We start from the raw sequence: 19,803 nt of genomic DNA, 5'->3' as shown, positions 1-19,803 counted from the left end.
TCACAAAACTTGCATTTGGTAGGTTCTACTGCTGTTGAAGGAGGAGACACTCTTCAGCTTCTTTGCAGGTTTGCTGTGTTTTCTAGATCAAAATGGGGAGGAGGGAGTGAGGCAAAAAAAGTGTTATTTTTGGCTCTCTCAAGACAAGGATTCACCTCCCCTCATTTTAGTGCAGCCTTGGCAGCCTTTGCTGCTAAGACTTGGCTGGAATCCCAGCAGGAAGCAACCTCTCCAACTAGAAGGTGTATGTTATAGGCTGTGAGGCCATTATCAACAAAATTGGCGGAATTGATTGTGTGAGGTGAGATTCCCATCAGCATTGTGTTGAACCCATCAGGAAATGCAGGCATTTCACTGCTGTTTTTTTAAATAGAATACTGTTAATCAATGCTCAGTAGCAAGTAAATAGTTAACTAGGTGGTTGGGGTGGTCCTGGAAACAGGAATATTACTCAAAGCAATGTGCATGTAGAATTCAGGTCCTACTTGTTCTTTTTGGCCTTCCAAAGAAACAAACCCTCTTATAATAAGATCTTTTGACTAGGAATAGACATTACTCATAAACCAGTTTAAGTGATCAGAAACTGGTTTAAACATGTAACAGAACATAAGTTCAGTGCACATAAACTAGTCTCAAAATGTCTGAAACTCATTTAAAATAAACCTGGTTGAACGGAGTATGAGACTTAACTGATTTGGGTCAAACCGGTTTATGAAACTTCTGTTCCAGACCCCTTCCTGGTTCAAGTTAAATTAGAGTTCCAGCATCTGAGCATGATTTCCAGCCCTGGGCTATCTTTTCTCCTCTGGCAGAGAAGGGTTGGGGGCGGGGGAGGAGAGGCAGGGATTTCTCCCCCTTCCCCCTTCTCCCCCCCCGGTAAACCCCGGCTGGGGGCTGGGGCCAGGAGCCAGGGGCCAGGGAAGGGGGTTAAACACCACTTCCCCTGCTCAAACTTACTGCTGGCTATGACTGGGGACTACAAATCCCAAAGGCACCTGGAAGCAGGAAGAGGAAATGATGAGCAGCCCTGTAGAGTCCTACTGTTGTGAGTCTGGACTGCAAAGGTCACAGATCACAAAAGCATTGGATGCAGGTTTCGCCGTGCATGTAGTCTTTCTGGACTTCAGCAAGGCCTTTGACACTGTCTCTCACCCCATCCTCATTAAAAAACTAGGCGACTGTGGCATCGATGCCTACACGGTCAGATGGATTTTTAATTGGCTGAAGGGTCGTACTCAGAGGGTGGTGGTGGACGGGTCATATTCAACCTGGGGGGAAGTGGGCAGTGGAGTCCCACAGGGCTCGGTCCTTGGGCCCGCGCTATTCAATTTCTTTATCAGTGATTTGGACGATGGGGTGAAAAGCAACCTGTTCAAATTCGCTGATGATACCAAAATCTGAGGTGAGGTGGGCACGCTAGTAGGGAGGGAAAGACTGCAGAAAGACCTGGATAGGTTGCAGGGGTGGGCTAACAAAAACAGGATGCGTTTCAATACGGACAAGTGCAGGGTGCTGCACTTGGGCAGTAGTAACTGGCAACACACTTATAAGATGGGAAACTCCCTTCTTGAGAGCACAGAGGCAGAAAGGGATATTGAAGTCATCACTGACTCCAAGATGAACATGGGCCGACAATGCAAGGTCATGGTCGGCAGGGCTAACAGGACCCTATCGTGCATCCACAGGTGCATCTCAAGCAGGGCCAAGGAGGTGATCCTCCCCCTCTACGCGACACTGGTCAGGCCACAGTTGGAGTACTGTGTCCAGTTCTGGTTGCCCCACTTCAAGAGGGATGTGGACAACACTGAGAGGGTCCAGAGGAGGGCCACCCGCATGATCTGGGGACAGCAGGGCAGACCCTACAATGAGAGGCTACAGGACCTGAACCTGTTCAGCCTTCACAAGAGAAGGCTGAGGGGGGACCTGGTGACCATCTATAAACTCACTAGGGGGGACCAGAAGGGTTTGGGGGAGACCTTGTTTCCCCCAGCGCCCCCTGGGATAACAAGAAATAACGGCCACAAGTTGTTGGAGAGTAGGTTCAGATTAGACATCCGTAGGAACTACTTCACAGTTAGGGCGGCTAGGATCTGGAACCAACTTCCAAGGGAAGTGGTGCTGGCCCGTACCCTGGGGGTCTTTAAGAAGCGGCTCGATGCCTACATGGCTGGGGTCACTTGAGCCCAGTTTCTCTCCTGCCCAGGCAGGGGTTCGGACTTGAAGATCTACAAAGTCCCTTCTGACCCTACTTCTATAATTCTATGAAATCCCAGAGACCCCCCAAATCTGGGGCAGCAGAAAGAGGAAGCAAGCACACAGCCCATGCTGGCTATGTGCCAGAGAGCCTTGTTCTAGCACCTCCCAGCTTCTGACCATAGACACTGTAGGCATGTGTCTGGATTTCCTGAATCAAAAGTAAATGTGTGTCCAGTTGTTTCTCAGTTTAATCTCTGCAGTTTAGACTAATCAGCAAAGACTCAGGCTTTTTGACTGGATGTACTAATGCCCAGTGAAAATGTCACTTCCCATAACATTTATTTTGCTGAAAAAAATCCTAACCAGGTGGAGAATGATTTCCCAGCAATACTTCCAACCAAATCTAAGGGCTTCCCACTTCATCTTTGCTGCTGCTCCTCAGATGATTTATTTGTGAACTGACAGAAGTAGAGCACAAAGCTAATAGAGATTCCAGCTTACTGAGAATCCATTTGTATGAGCTTGTCTACAGGGGAACACTCAGGGCCTTGTTATATGCTGCACTTTGAGCTGCGCAAATGTTGATCGGTGTCAGTGCTAGCTCAAGTTTGGAACCAGAGCCAGTAGAGGGCTGGTGAACAGGGGCGTGACTAGGAGCTACAGCTATAAGTTGCCATTATGGGGCTAGTGAGCTTGGACAACCTTCTATCCCTGCTGTAGGTGGAAGTGTGTGAGAAATGGCTTTGGCGGACAAGGAGGGACATGAAGCTGGGAGACAGAAAGTTAATGGGATGGGGGTTGATAATGAAGTGGGAGGTGGAATGGGGGTGGGGGAAAGGTGGTGAAATGAAGGAAGTGAGGTGCTGAAGGATAACACAGAAAGAAATAAAAATAAGAAAGAATTGAAGATGAAATAAAGAGGAAGTAAATTAAACAAGGTCTCATGTTTTAATAAATTGGGATTTGGGATTGGAATAGGGAGAACTGGTTGTACTTCTTGGGGTAGCTGGGGGATGGGAGCAGTGAGAGAAGGCGCTTCTGGGGGAGTTACTGCCCATTCCCCAGGAAAGAAGCCCCAGCTCATGGGCACATGATCTAGCCGCCTAACTTGTTCACCCCCACCAACTCCCCTAGACCCCACTCTTGAACCTGTCCATGCCCTGCAACATGACTAGCTGGTATGTGCTCTGTATGCTGTTTGTACGGGGTTGCACCCCCGGGGGTGGGAAGTTTCCACCCCCATGGAAGGGAAGGGGAGTTGGCTTGGTGCCAGAACCACCCTCTGAGCAATAGAGTTCAGGGGGTAGAAAGTTTGTCCACACAGAATAGGAGGTTAAGGGAGGGGGCGCTTCATCCTGGGATGCCGGAGGACTGCAATTTGAGCAGCTCATCTCTGAGAAGTGGCCACACATTAATACAGGGGTGGGCAATTATTTTGGCTGGAAGGCCGCTTAATGAGTTTTGGTGTTGAGAACTGCAAGGGCAGCCCCACCCCTCGACAGGTGCTTCATCCCCTGCTCACCATCTTGGGACCAGAAGTCCCACCCGTAAGCCTTGACCTTTGCCACTGGAAGCCCCTCCTCTTGTCCCCAGAAGTACTCCTTTTGGGATGGGAGGGTTGTCACCTTGGAACCATAAAAACCCCAAATCATATAATAAAAGTCAAACATTTTCAATACATATTTTAATTTTATTACAAAAAATATTTTTGTCATAATTTGTGTTTGCATACTGTATATAGAGGGGACTGCATAATAACTCATAGGGCATGCTGGGGGGTTGTGGTAGCAGGTTGTGAGTGCATGGGGGTTACAGGGTGTGAGGAAGGGTGGGGGTGTGAGGCCCTCCCAACACTCTCCCCCCATTCTGCGCAGCTCTCACCGGCAGCGGCAGAAGCAGCAGCAGCTCAGGGCGCTGATGGCCCATGCAGGCACTGCTGCCTGGTGGCACATGGTTCCACGCGTACAGCTCCTGGCACACGTGTACTACCGGGGGGAAGCCCTACACAATGGAGCCAGCTGCCTTCCCTGCCCCCTGCCATGCAGGTCCCAGGACTCCACTGGAAGTGGAGAGGAGCCCTACCCTCTACTTCCCAGCAGAGTCCTAGGACCTGCATGGCTGGGGGTGGGGAAGGCAGCTGGCTCCATTGCGTGGGGCTTCCCCCTGGTGTTGTGTGAGTTCTAGGAGCTGCATGTGCACTGCAGGGAGCCCCACATGATAGAGGTGGGCCGGCTTGGCTATGCTTCTTGCCGCCACGTGCAGCACTGGCCAGAGCCAAGTGCCACCAGGCAGCAATGCCTGCATGGGCCATCAGGGCCCCCAGCACCCACCTCCTGCTACTGCTGCCACCAGCAGTGGGGGCTGTATCTCATGGTGGGGGGGAGTGTGTGGGACCCACCTCCCATCCTCCCTCACACCCACACCCTGCCCACCTGAGCTCTGTGCTCCCACTGCCCCTCTGGACGTGGGCTCTGCATTCCCGTTGCCCCCCTGACCACAGACTCCACATTCCTGCCAACCCCACGCTCTGCGCTCCTGCCCAGCTGCAGCTCCCCCCCCAACCCCTGCTACTTTCCCTATCTGTTGCCCTGAGCAAGCGCTGCAGTAAGGAGATGAGGTGCCTCTGGATGCTGGGGAAGCCAAGCAGGTCCCCCATTGGCTGCAGCAGTGGCAGCAGCAGCCCTGCCTGGAAGCTGCATGCTGCCTGGGCTCTTCCACGCACAAGGGAGCGTGGTACAATTATTTGGTGCATGCCTGTGGGCCACATGAAATTGCCTGGTGAATTGTATCCGGCCTGCGGGCCATATTTTGCCCGCCCCTGCATTAATGGACCATAAGCTGGGTAGCACAAATCAGAGATAAACCTGAGTGGTGTAACTTTAAGCTGCTTAAAGTGTGCATACATTTTTTCAAGTGTTAATGTTAATACACAAAAGGTTAAGAACTCCAGGGGCTGCCTAAAATTAATGTGTAACAAGGCCCTCAAAAGTCAAAGTTAATTAACAAAAAGGTATGAACTGAAAGATAGTTTAAACTGTTTTAAGCTCCTGTGTGGATACTTTTATTCTGAACAGAAATGGCCTTAATTCAGTTTAGCTTGAGACTGTCAGCCACATTCATTCTGAGTAAGTGTCCACACAGTGGTTTAATGCAGTGTAACTGATTAGCTTTAAAGCTCAATTTAGATTACATTTTTCTGAGTGCCCCCATATAGATGAGCTCTATACTGCACACATACTATTAGAAATAAAGTTGGAGATCATCTGTTTACCCAATAGCTCATACATGACATGTTCCTTGTTCTGTGTGCTTTGTAGCCTACAACTGAACACATCGCAGTGGTCCATAATCCTCATTCTTATAGGAATTACTGGCAACCAAAGCAGCTCCACTTGTCTTTGGCAAGAAAAGCTTGCTATTATGTCATTATAACGTGACGGGTGGTATTACTACTAATTTTTGTGTCTAAAGATCAATATTCATTTGATTTATTGGGCCATGCCTCCTCCCCCCCAAAGCTAGTTGGATCTATTGTGATACTTTTGAAACCTGAACTGGAACTGCACAATTGTGTTGTTAAATTCCATATGTGAAAGGTTTTCTATTCTTTGTGGGAAAGAGTAAACTCCCATATCAAAGATACAGCTATCCCCAAACCCTATGTCTCCCTGATTCATTTAGAAGTTAGCTGCTGAAATTGTTGTAGAATTGTAATTAGTCTACTAACCTTTCCACTCTACATCTATTAAGTCTAAGTTTTTCTTGTAGAAAGTTAAGCTGTTCGGTACATAGACATTACCTGTGCAGCTAAGCTTAATTGTACTTAGGTAGCATTTGCTTTCTCTTTATCGCTTCTGCCTCCAGCTGCAAAGTGAAACTGAAAAGCAAAGATCTGTGGGACTCTTGCATATTTAATACTTCAAGTTCTCTATAAATAGACTTAGAAAAAGTATTAAATCCTGGCCCATAAAATTATAATCCTATGCTAAACCCCCTTTCTATTACATTTGTTTTGCAAGATAAGTCATGTCATGACCTTTCATTTGGCCTTTGTATAGTGCTGCTAGTCACTGTGATTAAATGGGCTCATTCCAGGACACGCACAACTTCAGTGAGCCCAATTTTTATGAAGACATCGGTTTTAAATATTGATACTGTGTTGCTCACTTAAAAATGAACCACAGCCTGTAAAAAAGAAAGACATTTCTCCCCTCCCCTTCACTGCTTCTCCAACAGCTGTAATCTGTATTCATGTTGATCTCCCAGGTTTGTTCTTCCAGAGCCATATTCCTCATGGCCTAGAATCTGTCTGGCACAAATGAAGCAGTGCCACCCAGATAAGTGTCTTTGCAGGCACCACCTTAATTCAACATAACATTGTGAGTTTGTGTCAAATAGAAACTGAATACTTTCCTCAAAACTGTTCACGTTAATCAAATATCTTGACTTGTCACAGTGGTTCTAATCACAAGGAGAATAAATACCTGATTGTGGTGACGGATGGTCATCCCCTGGAGGGGTACAAGGAGCCTTGCGGAGGACTAGAGGATGCTGCTAATGAAGCCAAACATCTAGGGATTAAAGTGTTCTCTGTGGCCATTTCGCCTGACCATCTGGTATGAATTTCAATTGAAGCCCTTATTCTGGTATTATCCTTTTATAGGCAGAGTTGCAGGGGATGAAAGCAGAAACAGGATATTATTTAGTGCGTTCAGTTAATCCTTTTTTTGCTTCAGAATAACCCATTTCCTATGAGGCTTCAAAGCCTTTGTATGATTGCAGAAAAGGCAGGCACTGTATGGTCTTTTTGTCTTAGCTTCAGATTTTCTATCTGAAATACTGGACTGATGGATTTATGTAAGTTTATACCAGGAATTTGATTCTGTACCTTTGACAAATATGGAGGATGATCCCAAATTAAATTCCTCAGTCTAACACCCACCCCGACACTCCATCTTTCACGAAATTTCCAGCTCTAAATATTGTGCTGCTCTGTTTCTGTATGCAGATTAGCATTGCTTGCACACGGTGGTGAAATTTTCTTTGTCTGTTCCTGACTCAGTTGGATTCAAAATGATTGTCTGTGGCAGTTTGATGAGACAAGCAGACAAATACCTAGTCCCGCTTGCATTAGTAAAACAAGTCATGTCCATAAGTGAAGGATTTTAGTGACTGTAAGGCAAAATAGTAAGTTCAGGATGATTAATGTGATAGTAGTAAAGGCATATAAGAGCTAAAATGTTTTCAGCGTTTTTCTAGCGTGTGAACAGAAACAGTGTTCTTAACAGCAGCGCTGCCATGTACAGAGGCTCAAGATGACTTAGTGATATAATTTATAAAGGCAATAAGGCCCGGAAAGAATTTTTTCACCTTGAAAGCATAACTTAGTGATGGGGATGGGTGGAGGGCAGGAGGGTTTTCCTTCTGCTGCATCAGAAATTGGCCACTGCTACAGTTAGAAATTAGAGGGTTGTATTTGAAGTGGAAAACCTCTCCATTTTGCTTACATGTTCAGGTTTAAACCAACTGGCAGATTTGGAGTCAGGAAGGAATCTCCACTATGGTCAGACTGGTTGGGAATGTTGGATGTTTTCTGCCTTTCTCTGTAATATAGGACATGGTTTTCTTCCTAGGATCATTTGCAGGAGAGACAAGGATTTTGTGTGATATCTTTTATTGGACCTGCTCTATAGTTGGGAGAGCTGTTGGATAAACTTTCAAACATCAGGTGCCTGCCTTCAGGTCTCAGACCTATGCAGTCCATCCAATAAAAGATATCACAAATGCCTCTTGTACATTTCCTGGACCATCATGGCTACAACTGCACTCTAGCTCTACTGCTAGGAATATCTGGGCATCTTTCACTTAACAAATTCCCTTCTACTGCATATGGCATTAGTAGCATCCTTGGTTTCTGTTACTATCTCCTTGTGGCATGTTATAGTTGCTGAGACCTTTGGTGCTTTGTACTGAAGATCCTAAGCTGGTTGTAGGGTGATAGCCGGGGTGTTTTGTGGCTTCAGATGTGTGGTGTAAAAGTGGATTTTTTTGGACTTAATATCAAATACCTGGTCACCTGTAATAGCATGGAGTGGGCTGGATTGTCTTCTGAGCCAGCCCTAGATAGAAGGGTGCTTGGGAAGGCACTTAGGTACCTGTATCCCTGTGAGTCTGACTTTGCTCTGTCTTGTTGTATCACAGGAGCCAAGGCTGAGTGTGATTGCTACAGACAACAGCTATCGTCGCAATTTTACAGCAACCAGCCTTATACAGGCCCCAGCTGACACTGAAAACACAATTGACACCATCATTGATATGATTGTGAGTATTCTCCTCCTCTTGCCTTCCTGTTTGCTTTTCTTTCTAACCTACTGCACAGACATGATACGCTGTTCCATGTGACCTCATCAAATGCTCTTTTTTCTTTTATTTTTCAGAAAAATAATGTGGAACAAGTGGTGAGTCTTCCAGTTATGTTTCTCCACATGCTTTTCAGTTGTGCAGTGGGGACCCATTTCCCTCCAAATCCAAAAGGGTTCCCTTCTAAACCTACTGCCTTCACCATCTGAAATGGCACTTCTGGGAGTACAACATAACAGCAAGCCCAGCATCTCGAAGGCCCTGCTTTAACAGCCTGTGCTATAAAGAGCAGTGAGCAGGAGCAGTGTGGCTACTCGCAGGTCCTGGAGAGCTAACCTGAGACTACTCTGCACTCCAAAAGGATGAGCTCAGGTGGCTGAGAGAGGTTGCTCCTGTCTTGCTGAATTCATGCTTGGAAGTCTTCTTGGATAGCTCTCCTGACATTGGCTGGCAAAAGTGCAGCCTGCAGTCCTGTAGCAGTTGCTACCAGCTGATAGAAGGTGCCCAATGGGGTGGAGCCTGGCTAGACACAAAGCTTGCAGTGCTTTGGATCAACCAGACCAATCTTTGTTGCTGAGAGTACTAATTCTCCTCAGGTCCAGAGTGGATAGAGGGATATGTGCTGGCATCTTCTCCCTTAGGGAAAACTTGACCTCCCTGTTCAAGGCAAATGGTTAGTTTGTAGAATATGGTCTTATGTTACACCACGTCCCTTTGATGCCTAGTGACATTTTACAGCAAGACTTGCTGTCCAAAGCTGCCTATCTGTAAACATGTCCCAGTCCAACTTGCCCATTGCTATTCGGGGGGGCTGAGTTCAGGGGCGGGTGTGTGGCAATTGAATGTTTCAGTTCTTCCCTGGGAGTGAGGGTTTGTTACTGAGATGTGTCCATTGTCCTGTCCCTCCATGCCTCTAATGCTTTACTTTTTCCTTTTTTCAACAGTGCTGCTCCTATGAGTGCCATGTGAGTAGCTTTCTCAGCCTTCTATTAACTCCCATTGAATACATTTTTCTCCATGTTTGATTATGTGTGGCCACTCTAACAATTATATCTTCTTGGTCTCTTACAGCCTGCTAGAGGGCCTCTAGGGCCGCCCGGGGATCCAGGATATGAGGTTAGTAAGCAAACATCAACACTAGCTACCATATCAGGTAATAAGGGTATATCACAAGAACAGGAGCTGTTTGTGCTGGAAAGACATGGGCAGGACACCAGATGGGATGCTCCTGGTTTCCCAAACCTATATATTTGCCATCTAGTTCTATGGCAAATATGGGTGGGTGGTCATCTATCCTGTAGCTGTCCCAAGCAAGGCTTATTTTATCAAGACAATAGGGATTACTGGTTCAAGCAGAGAACAGCAGCAGTGGTTTTAACTTTGTTAGACCACTTGTCCCCCACTAAAGCTTGCCACCTTCTGTCAGATATTTCTGCTGCCTGATAGCTTACAAAAGTACCCTCACTTTGCCTACACCCCAGGTGTATCCTCTAGAGTCTATCCAGAAAGGCATGAATAAGAATCCTATATGGATGCTGCTCACAGTCCTATCTGGCCAGCGCTGGCCAATATCAAGTACTTCTCTCCTTGAAGGTGCCAAGAGGAAGTCTATGATATTTCCCACTCCACTCCCAAATGACAAAAGAAGCACTGCTGCTGGTATCCCACCTTTGAGTGAGTTACTATCAGCAGGGAGAACAAGGTGGCTGATGTTAACCAAATGCAAAGCAATGTGAATGGGAGGAGCAGGGATGGGTTCAGAACCATGCCTTCATCTCCATTAGGAACATGGTGAAGGGCACAGCAAGAGAAGGTTATATATTCATTTCCCATGAGGCAAGGCCCTGTACTCTATGGGCTTTCCTGGTACTGGGAGGCCTTATGATGCCTGTAACCAAAAAGCTTCCATCCATACTGGCTATGCAAGTACCCCCTTCTCCCACACTAACTTACCTTCAGTGATTTCCCCCCACCCTTCCCCAACCTCTTTCACATGGAGTATAGCAGTAGCCCACTTTTTAGGAAGTGTCAGTATCACTTTCAGGACCGTGTTTGCTTTTCTCTGACGTTCAGTAAGTAGAGATGGGGAGAACATAAGAACAAGGCTTTGTGAACCCATTGTTACAATTTCCAATATACAGAGTTTACTCCTTTTTCTTATGGTAGTTCTAGAAATGTATATCTTCTATGAATCAGAAAGGTCCTTGTCACAGACATCAAATATATGAAATGTCACATTCTTAGATGTTGAAACTGGAAACACATTCAGTAGAGTCTAAGAGTAAGCTAATAAAATGCAAATTCTTTGGGCCAAATTTATCTGAGGTGGATGAATTTGGACCACTCTTGTTTCATATAAAAAAATAGCATGCAATCATGTCTTAACTTCATTAATATTTTGTCTTCTAGGGGGAGAGAGGAAAGCCAGGTCTTCCTGGTGAGAAAGGAGACTCGGGAGCGCCTGTAAGTAGGGGAATGACTGGTGTCACTTTGACTGGGAGGCTCCAAGAGAAGCCACACTTTGACTGGAAGTTCCTTTAATGATTCTTGTGAAACTTGGTAGAGCTTCAGCTTCCACTCAGCCTGCTTTTGCCCATGCCCAAACACCTTGCCTCTGTCTATTCACCTTCTTCTAAGCAACCCTGCACTATGCTAGTCACTTCATAAATGCATTGGGAGGATAAACACAAGGGAGGGGAAAGAGCTCGTTAAAGGGAAATAGGGGCACATGAACAAAGGAATATGAAATGGCCACAAATGAATCTAGGCTGGATATTAGCAGGAGGTTCCTAACCATTATGGCTGTCAGGTTCTGAAACAGGCTGTCAGTAGGAACAGTGAGGGGGCAAGAAACCTAAGTGGTTTTAAAGTGGAGCTTGATAAATTTATGAAAGCAATTTTATGAGATAAGTGCCTGCAATAGCAGGAGACTGGATTTGATGGCCTAAGAAGTCTCTTCCAGTCCTGTGCCCTGTCTTCCCATGTTGCGAAGAATGATGGACTGGGTTCAGTGCCATCTGTGCAGGACCAATTAGGAAGCCAACCAAAGTAGTAAATTAAGTAACAATGGTTACCAGAGCAGTTGGCAAAAACAGGCCTTTCAATTTTCACTGGATCAGGTAACAAGCAAAATCCACAAGACTTCCCTGATCATTCTGAGTTTGAAACGTGGTCAGCTCTCCTGAGAACTCAATGTTTTCAGTTGTAGCTGACCCTAAAATTGCCCTCTTTTTAGCTCTTCTTAGAGGCTTAGCAGCATTTTCATAGGCAAGATTTGTGCTTGGCTCCCATCCCAGTCTTACAAGAACAGTTCAGAGAAGCAGAAAGACGTAGTTGCAGCCAAATAGATGTAGCTGCCAAGGTAACTATAGTCTTGGAAACAAGGGCTCTCATCCACCTCTCCACATCCAGGCATGGTGCCCAGGTTTCTGTGGAACACCACACAAGTGGTGTGAACAGTGAGGTTGGCCCAGATGGGCAGGCCTTCCTCCTCTCTGTAAACCTCTGGCCACAAGGCATGCTTGTTCCACACCCAAAATAGCCATTTTTTCTAGAGGGTATTTCTCTGACTCAAATGTCCCATCCTCCACCCTGCATTACTATGTATTTTATGCTCTGATGCCCCTTTCATGCTAAAAACAGGGCAGTGTTAGAGGCTTGTATTTTAGCAAATGATCTTCAAAATGGATGAGGAAAACATCCTCCCATTTCTCCTCCCATTTTTATAAGGTACATTTATTTTTAGAGGTGTATTTTTCTCACACACATTACTGCAGTTAGTCAGCTTGTGTATTTTCAACTTTGAAATCCCTTAGAGAGAGAGGGATTCTTCCCTAGACTTAATATTCTTCCCAAACAACAACGCCTCTTAGTGTGTGCAATTTCCACACCCTTTGAGATGGGCCACATTTTTACAGTGAAAGGATCAGAGGGCATGAATGCCTTCCCTGCTTGCCTGAAGAAGCAATTAGGTTTCCTTCAGCTGATTAAACAGATCAGATGTTTGCAACACGGAAGCTGATGCATTACTCTCTGTCTGCTTCTTTATAAAGAGGAATTGCTCAATATGATTTACCAATGAAGTTTGCATTCCAAGTCCAGGAGCAAAAATTGTGTTAAAATACCCTATGTATCTCCAGCTGAAATAAATCTGCTGTAATTTTCCTTTCTGTTTGCTGATTGGAGGCCAGATGAAGGATACTGGGTATTATGCAGATGATGAAAAGTGGAGAACAAGTCAATGTAGAATTAGAAGAATAAAATGAATCAGGAGACAGATATTCTAGGCATGTGATATTTTGAGGCATGTGGGCTTTTTAAAAATGTAGTTAAAAAGTAGGGATTCATCAAGGAGAGAGTTGGAGTCACCAGATCCCCTTGGTGACTGCATATTCCCAGGATGCTGCAGAATAGCAAGAGAAGTAGCTGCCTGTGCTGGCTAGTTCTTTCCATGAAGTCTATAACTTGTTTCATTTTGTCCCCTAGGGACCACCAGGAGACCTTGGACCTGTTGGCTACCAGGGGATGAAGGTACGTTGAGTGTCCTTTACAGCCTGAGGTAGAACTTTACTTGTGTTGTTTCCTAGACTTGTATTTTGATGCCTATGTGTAATTAATTTATTTATTTTTCTTGTCTTTGGTGTTTAGGGAGACAAAGGTAGTCGAGGAGAGAAGGTGAGTATGGCATGCGATGCACCTTCCTTGTCTTCTGTTCATCCCTACAGTCCTACTCCAACAACTGCCTACCCTCCCTGTGTTCTGTGAGAAACCTCTCCTCCCCACGCTGCTGAATGACAGTGGTCTTCACAGCTTTTCTCACTAGGTAAAGCACAACCTCCCCCATTGCCGTTGTCAAAATACATGAAGGGAGGAACATCACTGTTGTTTAAGCATACTTCACTCTCTTGTCCGCACTTACACACACCCTCTATATGACTGGTTATTGGCAACCCCACCCATCACACTCATACCAAATATGGTTTGCTTCGGGTATCTGAAAAGAAGTAGGGTTTTTCAAGGCCTGTCAGGGATTCTGAAGTTGTCTGATGAACCCCCATGGTGTACGCCTGTCCAATGCAGAACATCACCAAGCTGAGTGCTGTTGGCCCAGCATCACTACAAAGCTGCATGTTATGACCTTGTATTTCAGTGAGGTGTGATCAGAGGGCACCTGCAGTGAAGGACCCTGTTCTATGGAATGAGGAGGAATTAGGTTTCAGGGAGCAACAGTCAAGATCAGCTATCCTTTTCTTTAACTGTGAAAGCTAGCATTCCTTGTGTGCCCATCTCTGATCTCTGCCTACTGCTCCAGGGCTGTGGTAGAAGTAACATCCTGTTCAGGATGGAGGTGGAGATAAAGTGCTATGGGCAGAAGTGAGTACATGCAACAAAGAGAGATGATATTTGCAAATGCAAAATGCCCTTTGGTGTGAATTTATCCTCCTTTAGCTACGAATGGGGCAAAGCCCCTTTTCATTCAGAGAACTAATGGCAAACTTCAAAAGGGGACACTGCATCCCTTATTTCCAGCCCCCCCTGCTGCTCTGCATTGGGCTTATCACAGATATCAGTGTGGCAGAGACATGACTGTGCTCTGCATGTAGGCATTAACTTCTCTCTTCTTTCCCTCCACAGGGTTTCAGAGGCTCCAAGGGAGCCAAGGTCAGTAGCAGCTTTTTTCCCCTCCCCCCCGATCATTCTTTTTTTCTGTTGATGCTGTGAAGATGCAGTAACCATTTTTCCCTTGTTCTCTGTTTTAGGGAGAGAAGGGCAGGCGTGGTATTGATGGTATTGATGGCATGAAGGTAAGATTTGTCTTTGGGGCATGGAAGGAGGCAAGGCTGTACACAAGTATTGCCACCCACAAAACCACAGGGTATTCAGACAAGAAAAACCTGGCACTGGGCCAGGAAGCTCAGGAGGCTTCCTGCTCCCCATCGCCTCAGGCCAGAGAGTGATCAGGGCTTGGTGCAGGAGTAGGCCATGATCTGGGGACTGTGTAGCCACTGCAATGGGGGGTCAAGGAAAGAAAAACAGTGCAGCTCTGGCCCACACCCAACCCTCCAGCTGGCAGCACAGCCCCCTAGGTCCAGCTCAGGATCCTGTGTGCTCAGGGCTTGCCTGTCCATGGATCATGCAGAGCTTCCTCATTCTGCTGTTCCTCTCAGCTCTTTGGTGAGGGAAGGATTCAGCCCACAGTAAATCTACACTGTAGCCAGCCCATTGCAGCAGTGTCTGGGAACACTATGAAGAATACATGAACTCTGTGGGATAGCTCCCATTATTAGTAGTCAGTCCCAAGCTCTCACTCAGGCTGGAGACCTACTGCCTTTGGGGAAGAAGGAATTCATTCAGAAATCACTGATAATCTAATTATTGAGACAAACAGCCATCTTAATTAACAATGGTCATCTCAGACAGTTGAAAAATCAGCCCTAGTGCCACTTCTCCGTCTTCAGTCAGGGACCTTCTTTTGTCTGGATTCCAGCTGATTATTGTATGCTGCACAGGCTCATCATATCTATGCAGACTGGTTGTGCTCTTGGCTTCTCCCCTAGCACTAATCTTAGACCATTGGCTGGCTGTGTCCATGCAGCAGCAACATGTGCTCAGACTTAAGCATATGTCCTCTGTCCAGTCCCACCCCAGCATTAATCAGTAGATCCAGAGCCAACTAGGAGTTGGGAATCCCATTCGCTTACCCATTTGGGCAGGGCTGAATTCCCATGCTGGAGCTTAATATGGTAAAAGCTCCACACCTCCAACTGCCTTCAGTCCTATAGACCATGCTGGCTCTTTCAGCAGGAGGTTCACTGCAGGCCTTTTTTCTTTGCTAATAGGGTGAAGATGGATATCCTGGGTTACCAGGCTGCAAAGGATCTCCAGGATTTGACGTATGTACTTTGGTGGTTTGTTTTTCTTTAACATATATTGTCTTTAATTAAAAGCATGGCAGAAAGAATGGCAATGCCTGTGACTGGGAATCAGCCTGCCAGGCACCTGGAATCTTAATATGTGGCACTTCCTGGGGCCCAGGAGAAATCACAGTGGAGAGGTGACATATTTGTGACTGCAGAGATATGATACAATTCCTCACCTCAGCCCTGTCATCTGAGAATAGAAGAGGGTTTTTTTTAGGAGGTGGATGTAATCTGGTAGAAATTGTTCCAGAGTACCTGTGGATTCGCTGTTATTAGCCACATGTTGTTGTATACTTGTTTTATTCAAGGACATTCAGAGCACTAGATCAGAATGGATTAATTTTATAGAGCAAATTGAGATCTGTGATGATGATGATGATGAATCTGAAAGCCAGAATTAGCCATTAGAACAAGTTACCAGGGGAAATAATGGAGTTTCCATCTGTTGGTGCCTTCCCATGAAGAATGCATGACTTTCTGGAAGATGGCTTTTGCCAAAAACAAATTATTGAGATCAATACAGAAGAAACAGATTAAATTTAAGGATTATTGGAAATCAGATTAGATGATCTGATTATAAAAAAACAGATTAGATTATTTAACAGTTCCTTTTAGGCTTAAACTCCATGAAATACATGTGGTTGTGACAAAAGTCAGTCATATGCATAGGTGTCTGTAAGACTTTACCCTACCTCTGTGGATTAAGGCTCCTCTTTTTTAAAGACCCAAAATATAAAACCCCCAAATTGACCATAGGTTAAAACAGAGGATTCTGAGTACATTGCACAGAAAAATTTCGGCAAAATTCTTGATTAATAATTTAGCCTTCAAAAGAGGTAATTGATTGTAGCCGTGACACGTATGCATGATGATTACTTTCATAGTTGAATACATTTTTTAAATAAAAACAAAGACATGCATTTCATAGCACTTCAGACATCCTGAAATTTGTCAAAAAGTAGCAATTTTATTGAAGCACAATTTTCAAACAGAAAACCCTAAGGCCCAAATAGTCAAATGTGGAAAACCATTGCTTTTAGCCCTAAGTTATCATTAAACATGCAATGCACACAAACCTACTTGCTTGTTTTTTTTCTAGGAGAGCTTCAGTGTTTGAGAGAGGAAAGAAAATGACACTAAGTATTCAACCATGCAATATAATCCTCTAAAGGAATCCAAGATAGAAAGATAGTTATATATATACAATTTTATTTACACTGGGCATTTATGTAGTTTTATCAGTTTGTACGTTAGGCAATTTATCAGTTCATGGATTAGGTAATTAAAATAAATCTTAAAATTATAGTTATACCACTAAAAATACTTAAGCTGTTTTAGGCTTGAAAATTTCCCAGATAGTGAACTAATTTCCCAGCTGTGTTTTGTATATAGGTCACCTAAAAATAATATGGGCTATGCCACCAGAATAGTGACTATAGTCTAGTGTTAAGATACACAAGCCAACTTGATGTGAGCTAGCTGTAGCAATACAAAGCTCAACACAGGCAGCAAGATCTACCCGAAAAGCTGGGTGAATTTACCTGTGTTGACCTGCATGATGGGACCTGCACTAGCTCATTTAATGGTAGTTTGGAAATGTCTATGCTACATTGCAGTCATTGATGTGAATGATGGGTGTTTGCATTCCATGAGATGGCTTTTAAGGGGCACTTTTTTCCTAAAAACTATATAGGAACATGGGTGTAGCCTTTAGTCATTCATTTCTGTGTGTCAAATTGTGCCATCTTGTCAGGTGTGTCATTTGAAGGAAGTGATTTGATCCCTTCCTATTAGTCAGGTTATGGTACAGAACATAATGTTCCATCACTGTTAATAAAAAAATTCAAATAGAAATGCTATTGCTCTACTCCAACAACTGGAATTGGGGCAAATCCCAAGGCAATGCATTGTTGCAGCTGAACCCCCTTCCAGCTGCAGTGAGCTCCCTCAGCTTACCAGATGGTTGGTGTAGGCTCTTGCTGGAGTGACTGCTTTAATATAGTTCCCTTCTTTTCCCCTGCCCCTGAATTTAGCATAGGGAAGGTGTTGTGGGTGGAGGAACAGCAGCAGTGGTCTCCCCCAGGCTCCAGAGACATGCAAAAGAAATGGGTCTGGCAAGAGCCCATCTCAACCAGCTGGTGAGTTCAGAAAGGTCCCTGCACAGGCAGGCAGAGGTCTGTCAGGAGCCTGCACTGATCAGCAGGGAGCTCAGGAGATCATTGAGCTGAAGTGGGTGTGGTAGCACACCCCCCCCCCCCCGCTCATTCCTTTCCTGAATCCACCCAGGACAGAGATCACAAGCTGCTTTGTTTTAATTTACTTTTTCATTGCAAAAGCATATAAATGTTTACAGCAGTTTTCATAAGACACAGCATGTGACTCAGCCCTATGAAGGCATGTAATTCTGAAATGCTCTCAATTTCCTTGATCCCTTATTAATTTACTGATATGCCTCTTCAGTCAGAATGGTGGAAACTTAATAGGATATTTGGGATGTTTGATGCCGGTTTGATTTTCTGTGTACATTGATACTAGCTTATTTGTAATAGGGATCAGAAGGCCCTCCTGGACCTAAGGGAGACCCTGGTGCTTATGGCCTCAAAGGATCAAAGGTGAGTCATGAATTTCAGACAGTATTCATTCAGCCACACCTGAACTTCAGCTTTCTTCTGTCAATGGTACAGGGGATGGCAGGTCATTGTTTGCTAAATGAAAATTCCATAATGAAGCTTACAAGTGAGATGAGCAGACTTGGAAACCACTTATAGAAAATGTATTTAATGGTTAATGGTGAGTGATGCATCATTTATTGTTATTGAAGTTTCCTTGAATGCAAATCCATGGACCAAAATGAATACCAATGGAGCAGAGCTTCCAGTGCCAGCTCAGGGCAAAACTCTTGTTGACATCTGTGGGACTTGCAGATGCTCAGCTTTTCTCAGTGTGATGTCAAACATGCTTCTCTTGCTAGGCCTAGGGAAGTGTAGGAGTTCAACTATCTTGATTTTGTTACTGACGTCCAATTAATTTATATGCTGAGGCTTTCCCTTGGTGGACTTCTGGGGTGAAGAAAAAATCAAGCTGGAGCTCCAAATGAATCTAACAACTGAACACCACCTTGTATAAAAATGAGCAATTGTATAAAAAGTTTAGTGTTAAGAAGTCTTCTTCATGGCAGCTATTGGTGGGGGATCCTTCTAGGATGACTAGCAAGCAAGGCATTCATTAGTCAAATAGGCTCTGGAGTGAAGCCAAGGAGTGCAGCGATTCATCCATCCTCAGCTTCCTTATGCTTGTTCAATTTGCATAATTCACTTCAGTGGCTCATGACAAATGTTGCTATTCCAAGATAGGTAATCCAGAATAATGGTGAAACAATAAGGTGGGCTGTTTCTGGAGAGATGTGAAATGTAAAATGTCAAAGTGCTAATGCTCACATCAGGTTTCATAAAAGAAGATTGAAACGACTGTCACCAGTAGCATAACCAGGGTGGGGCAACAGGGCAGCAGCCCCAGACACCAACTTGTGGGAGGAGGGTGGAAAAATAAGAGCGTCTACCACAGCTGTATGATCATGGCCCCTATGTATCCTGTTGCCTTGGGCACCCAGATGCCTTGTTATACCTCTGGCTGTTGCTGAATTATTTCTGAAAGGTCTTAAAATATCAGCCATTACACAAAACTCCATGATGCAGACTATGCATAGTATGTAACCCCCCCAGCAATGCTTTCAGTTTGCTGAATATTGTGCTTTATAGCAGAGATTCAGCAAGGCAGTTCTGGTTCTGTGGCTTGTGGGCATCTAGAACCATCACATCTTTTTTTTTAATTTAAAAAATAGGCATGTTTCTAAGGAGGTTTTGGGTTTTGTCAACTAAAGGAGTTAGAATTTTGGAAGCCCAATTTCTTGACTTGCATTCTGTCACCCCAAGGCTTTTCAGTGCTCTTAGCAAGTTTTCATAAAACTATGCTGAGCCTGTTAATGTAACCTCAGAAATCTTCCTCCCTCCCTTTTTCCCTCTAGTTCCTATTATAACCTGCCTACAAGGTCAACAACCTGCTGTGTCCCTGTTCTGTTCAACAGCAGTGTAAAATTTTTCATGAACCTAGAATTTTGTTTTTGGAGGGTTCTTATAAAACACTGTCCCAGGCTCTGAAGCCTTTCTCATAAGAATAGATGCCCCACCATAACATATCACTTCCTGAAATTTGCCAAGTGACCTGGAGTTAATATTAGAATGCACAGAAGCATCCACAGAATACATGCATGCAATCCCGACTTGGTTAGAGAATAGTACAAGGTGGATATAGAAGCCTGTTTGGTTTC

The 19,803-nt window shown here is 44.8% G+C and overlaps 1 protein-coding gene across 1 annotated transcript in view; it reads left to right on the top strand.

Annotated features, from left to right (window-relative positions):
- COL6A1 (collagen type VI alpha 1 chain) overlaps positions 1-19,803 on the top strand; it is an 80,931-nt gene that overhangs the window by 13,671 nt on the left and 47,457 nt on the right. Inside the window, exons 4-15 of the mRNA XM_006260987.4 lie at positions 6,653-6,812; positions 8,398-8,517; positions 8,634-8,654; positions 9,501-9,521; positions 9,628-9,672; positions 10,966-11,019; positions 13,042-13,086; positions 13,204-13,230; positions 14,191-14,217; positions 14,316-14,360; positions 15,396-15,449; positions 18,026-18,088. Coding sequence (XP_006261049.1) covers positions 6,653-6,812; positions 8,398-8,517; positions 8,634-8,654; positions 9,501-9,521; positions 9,628-9,672; positions 10,966-11,019; positions 13,042-13,086; positions 13,204-13,230; positions 14,191-14,217; positions 14,316-14,360; positions 15,396-15,449; positions 18,026-18,088 — 682 coding nt within the window. The remainder of the gene's footprint in view (positions 1-6,652; positions 6,813-8,397; positions 8,518-8,633; positions 8,655-9,500; positions 9,522-9,627; positions 9,673-10,965; positions 11,020-13,041; positions 13,087-13,203; positions 13,231-14,190; positions 14,218-14,315; positions 14,361-15,395; positions 15,450-18,025; positions 18,089-19,803) is intronic.

The sequence above is a fragment of the Alligator mississippiensis genome, chromosome 4 (assembly GCF_030867095.1).
Source record: "Alligator mississippiensis isolate rAllMis1 chromosome 4, rAllMis1, whole genome shotgun sequence".
Taxonomy (NCBI): domain Eukaryota; kingdom Metazoa; phylum Chordata; order Crocodylia; family Alligatoridae; genus Alligator; species Alligator mississippiensis.
The sequence above is the reverse complement of the archived record's forward strand: the minus strand, read 5'-3'. Positions and strand labels throughout refer to the sequence as shown.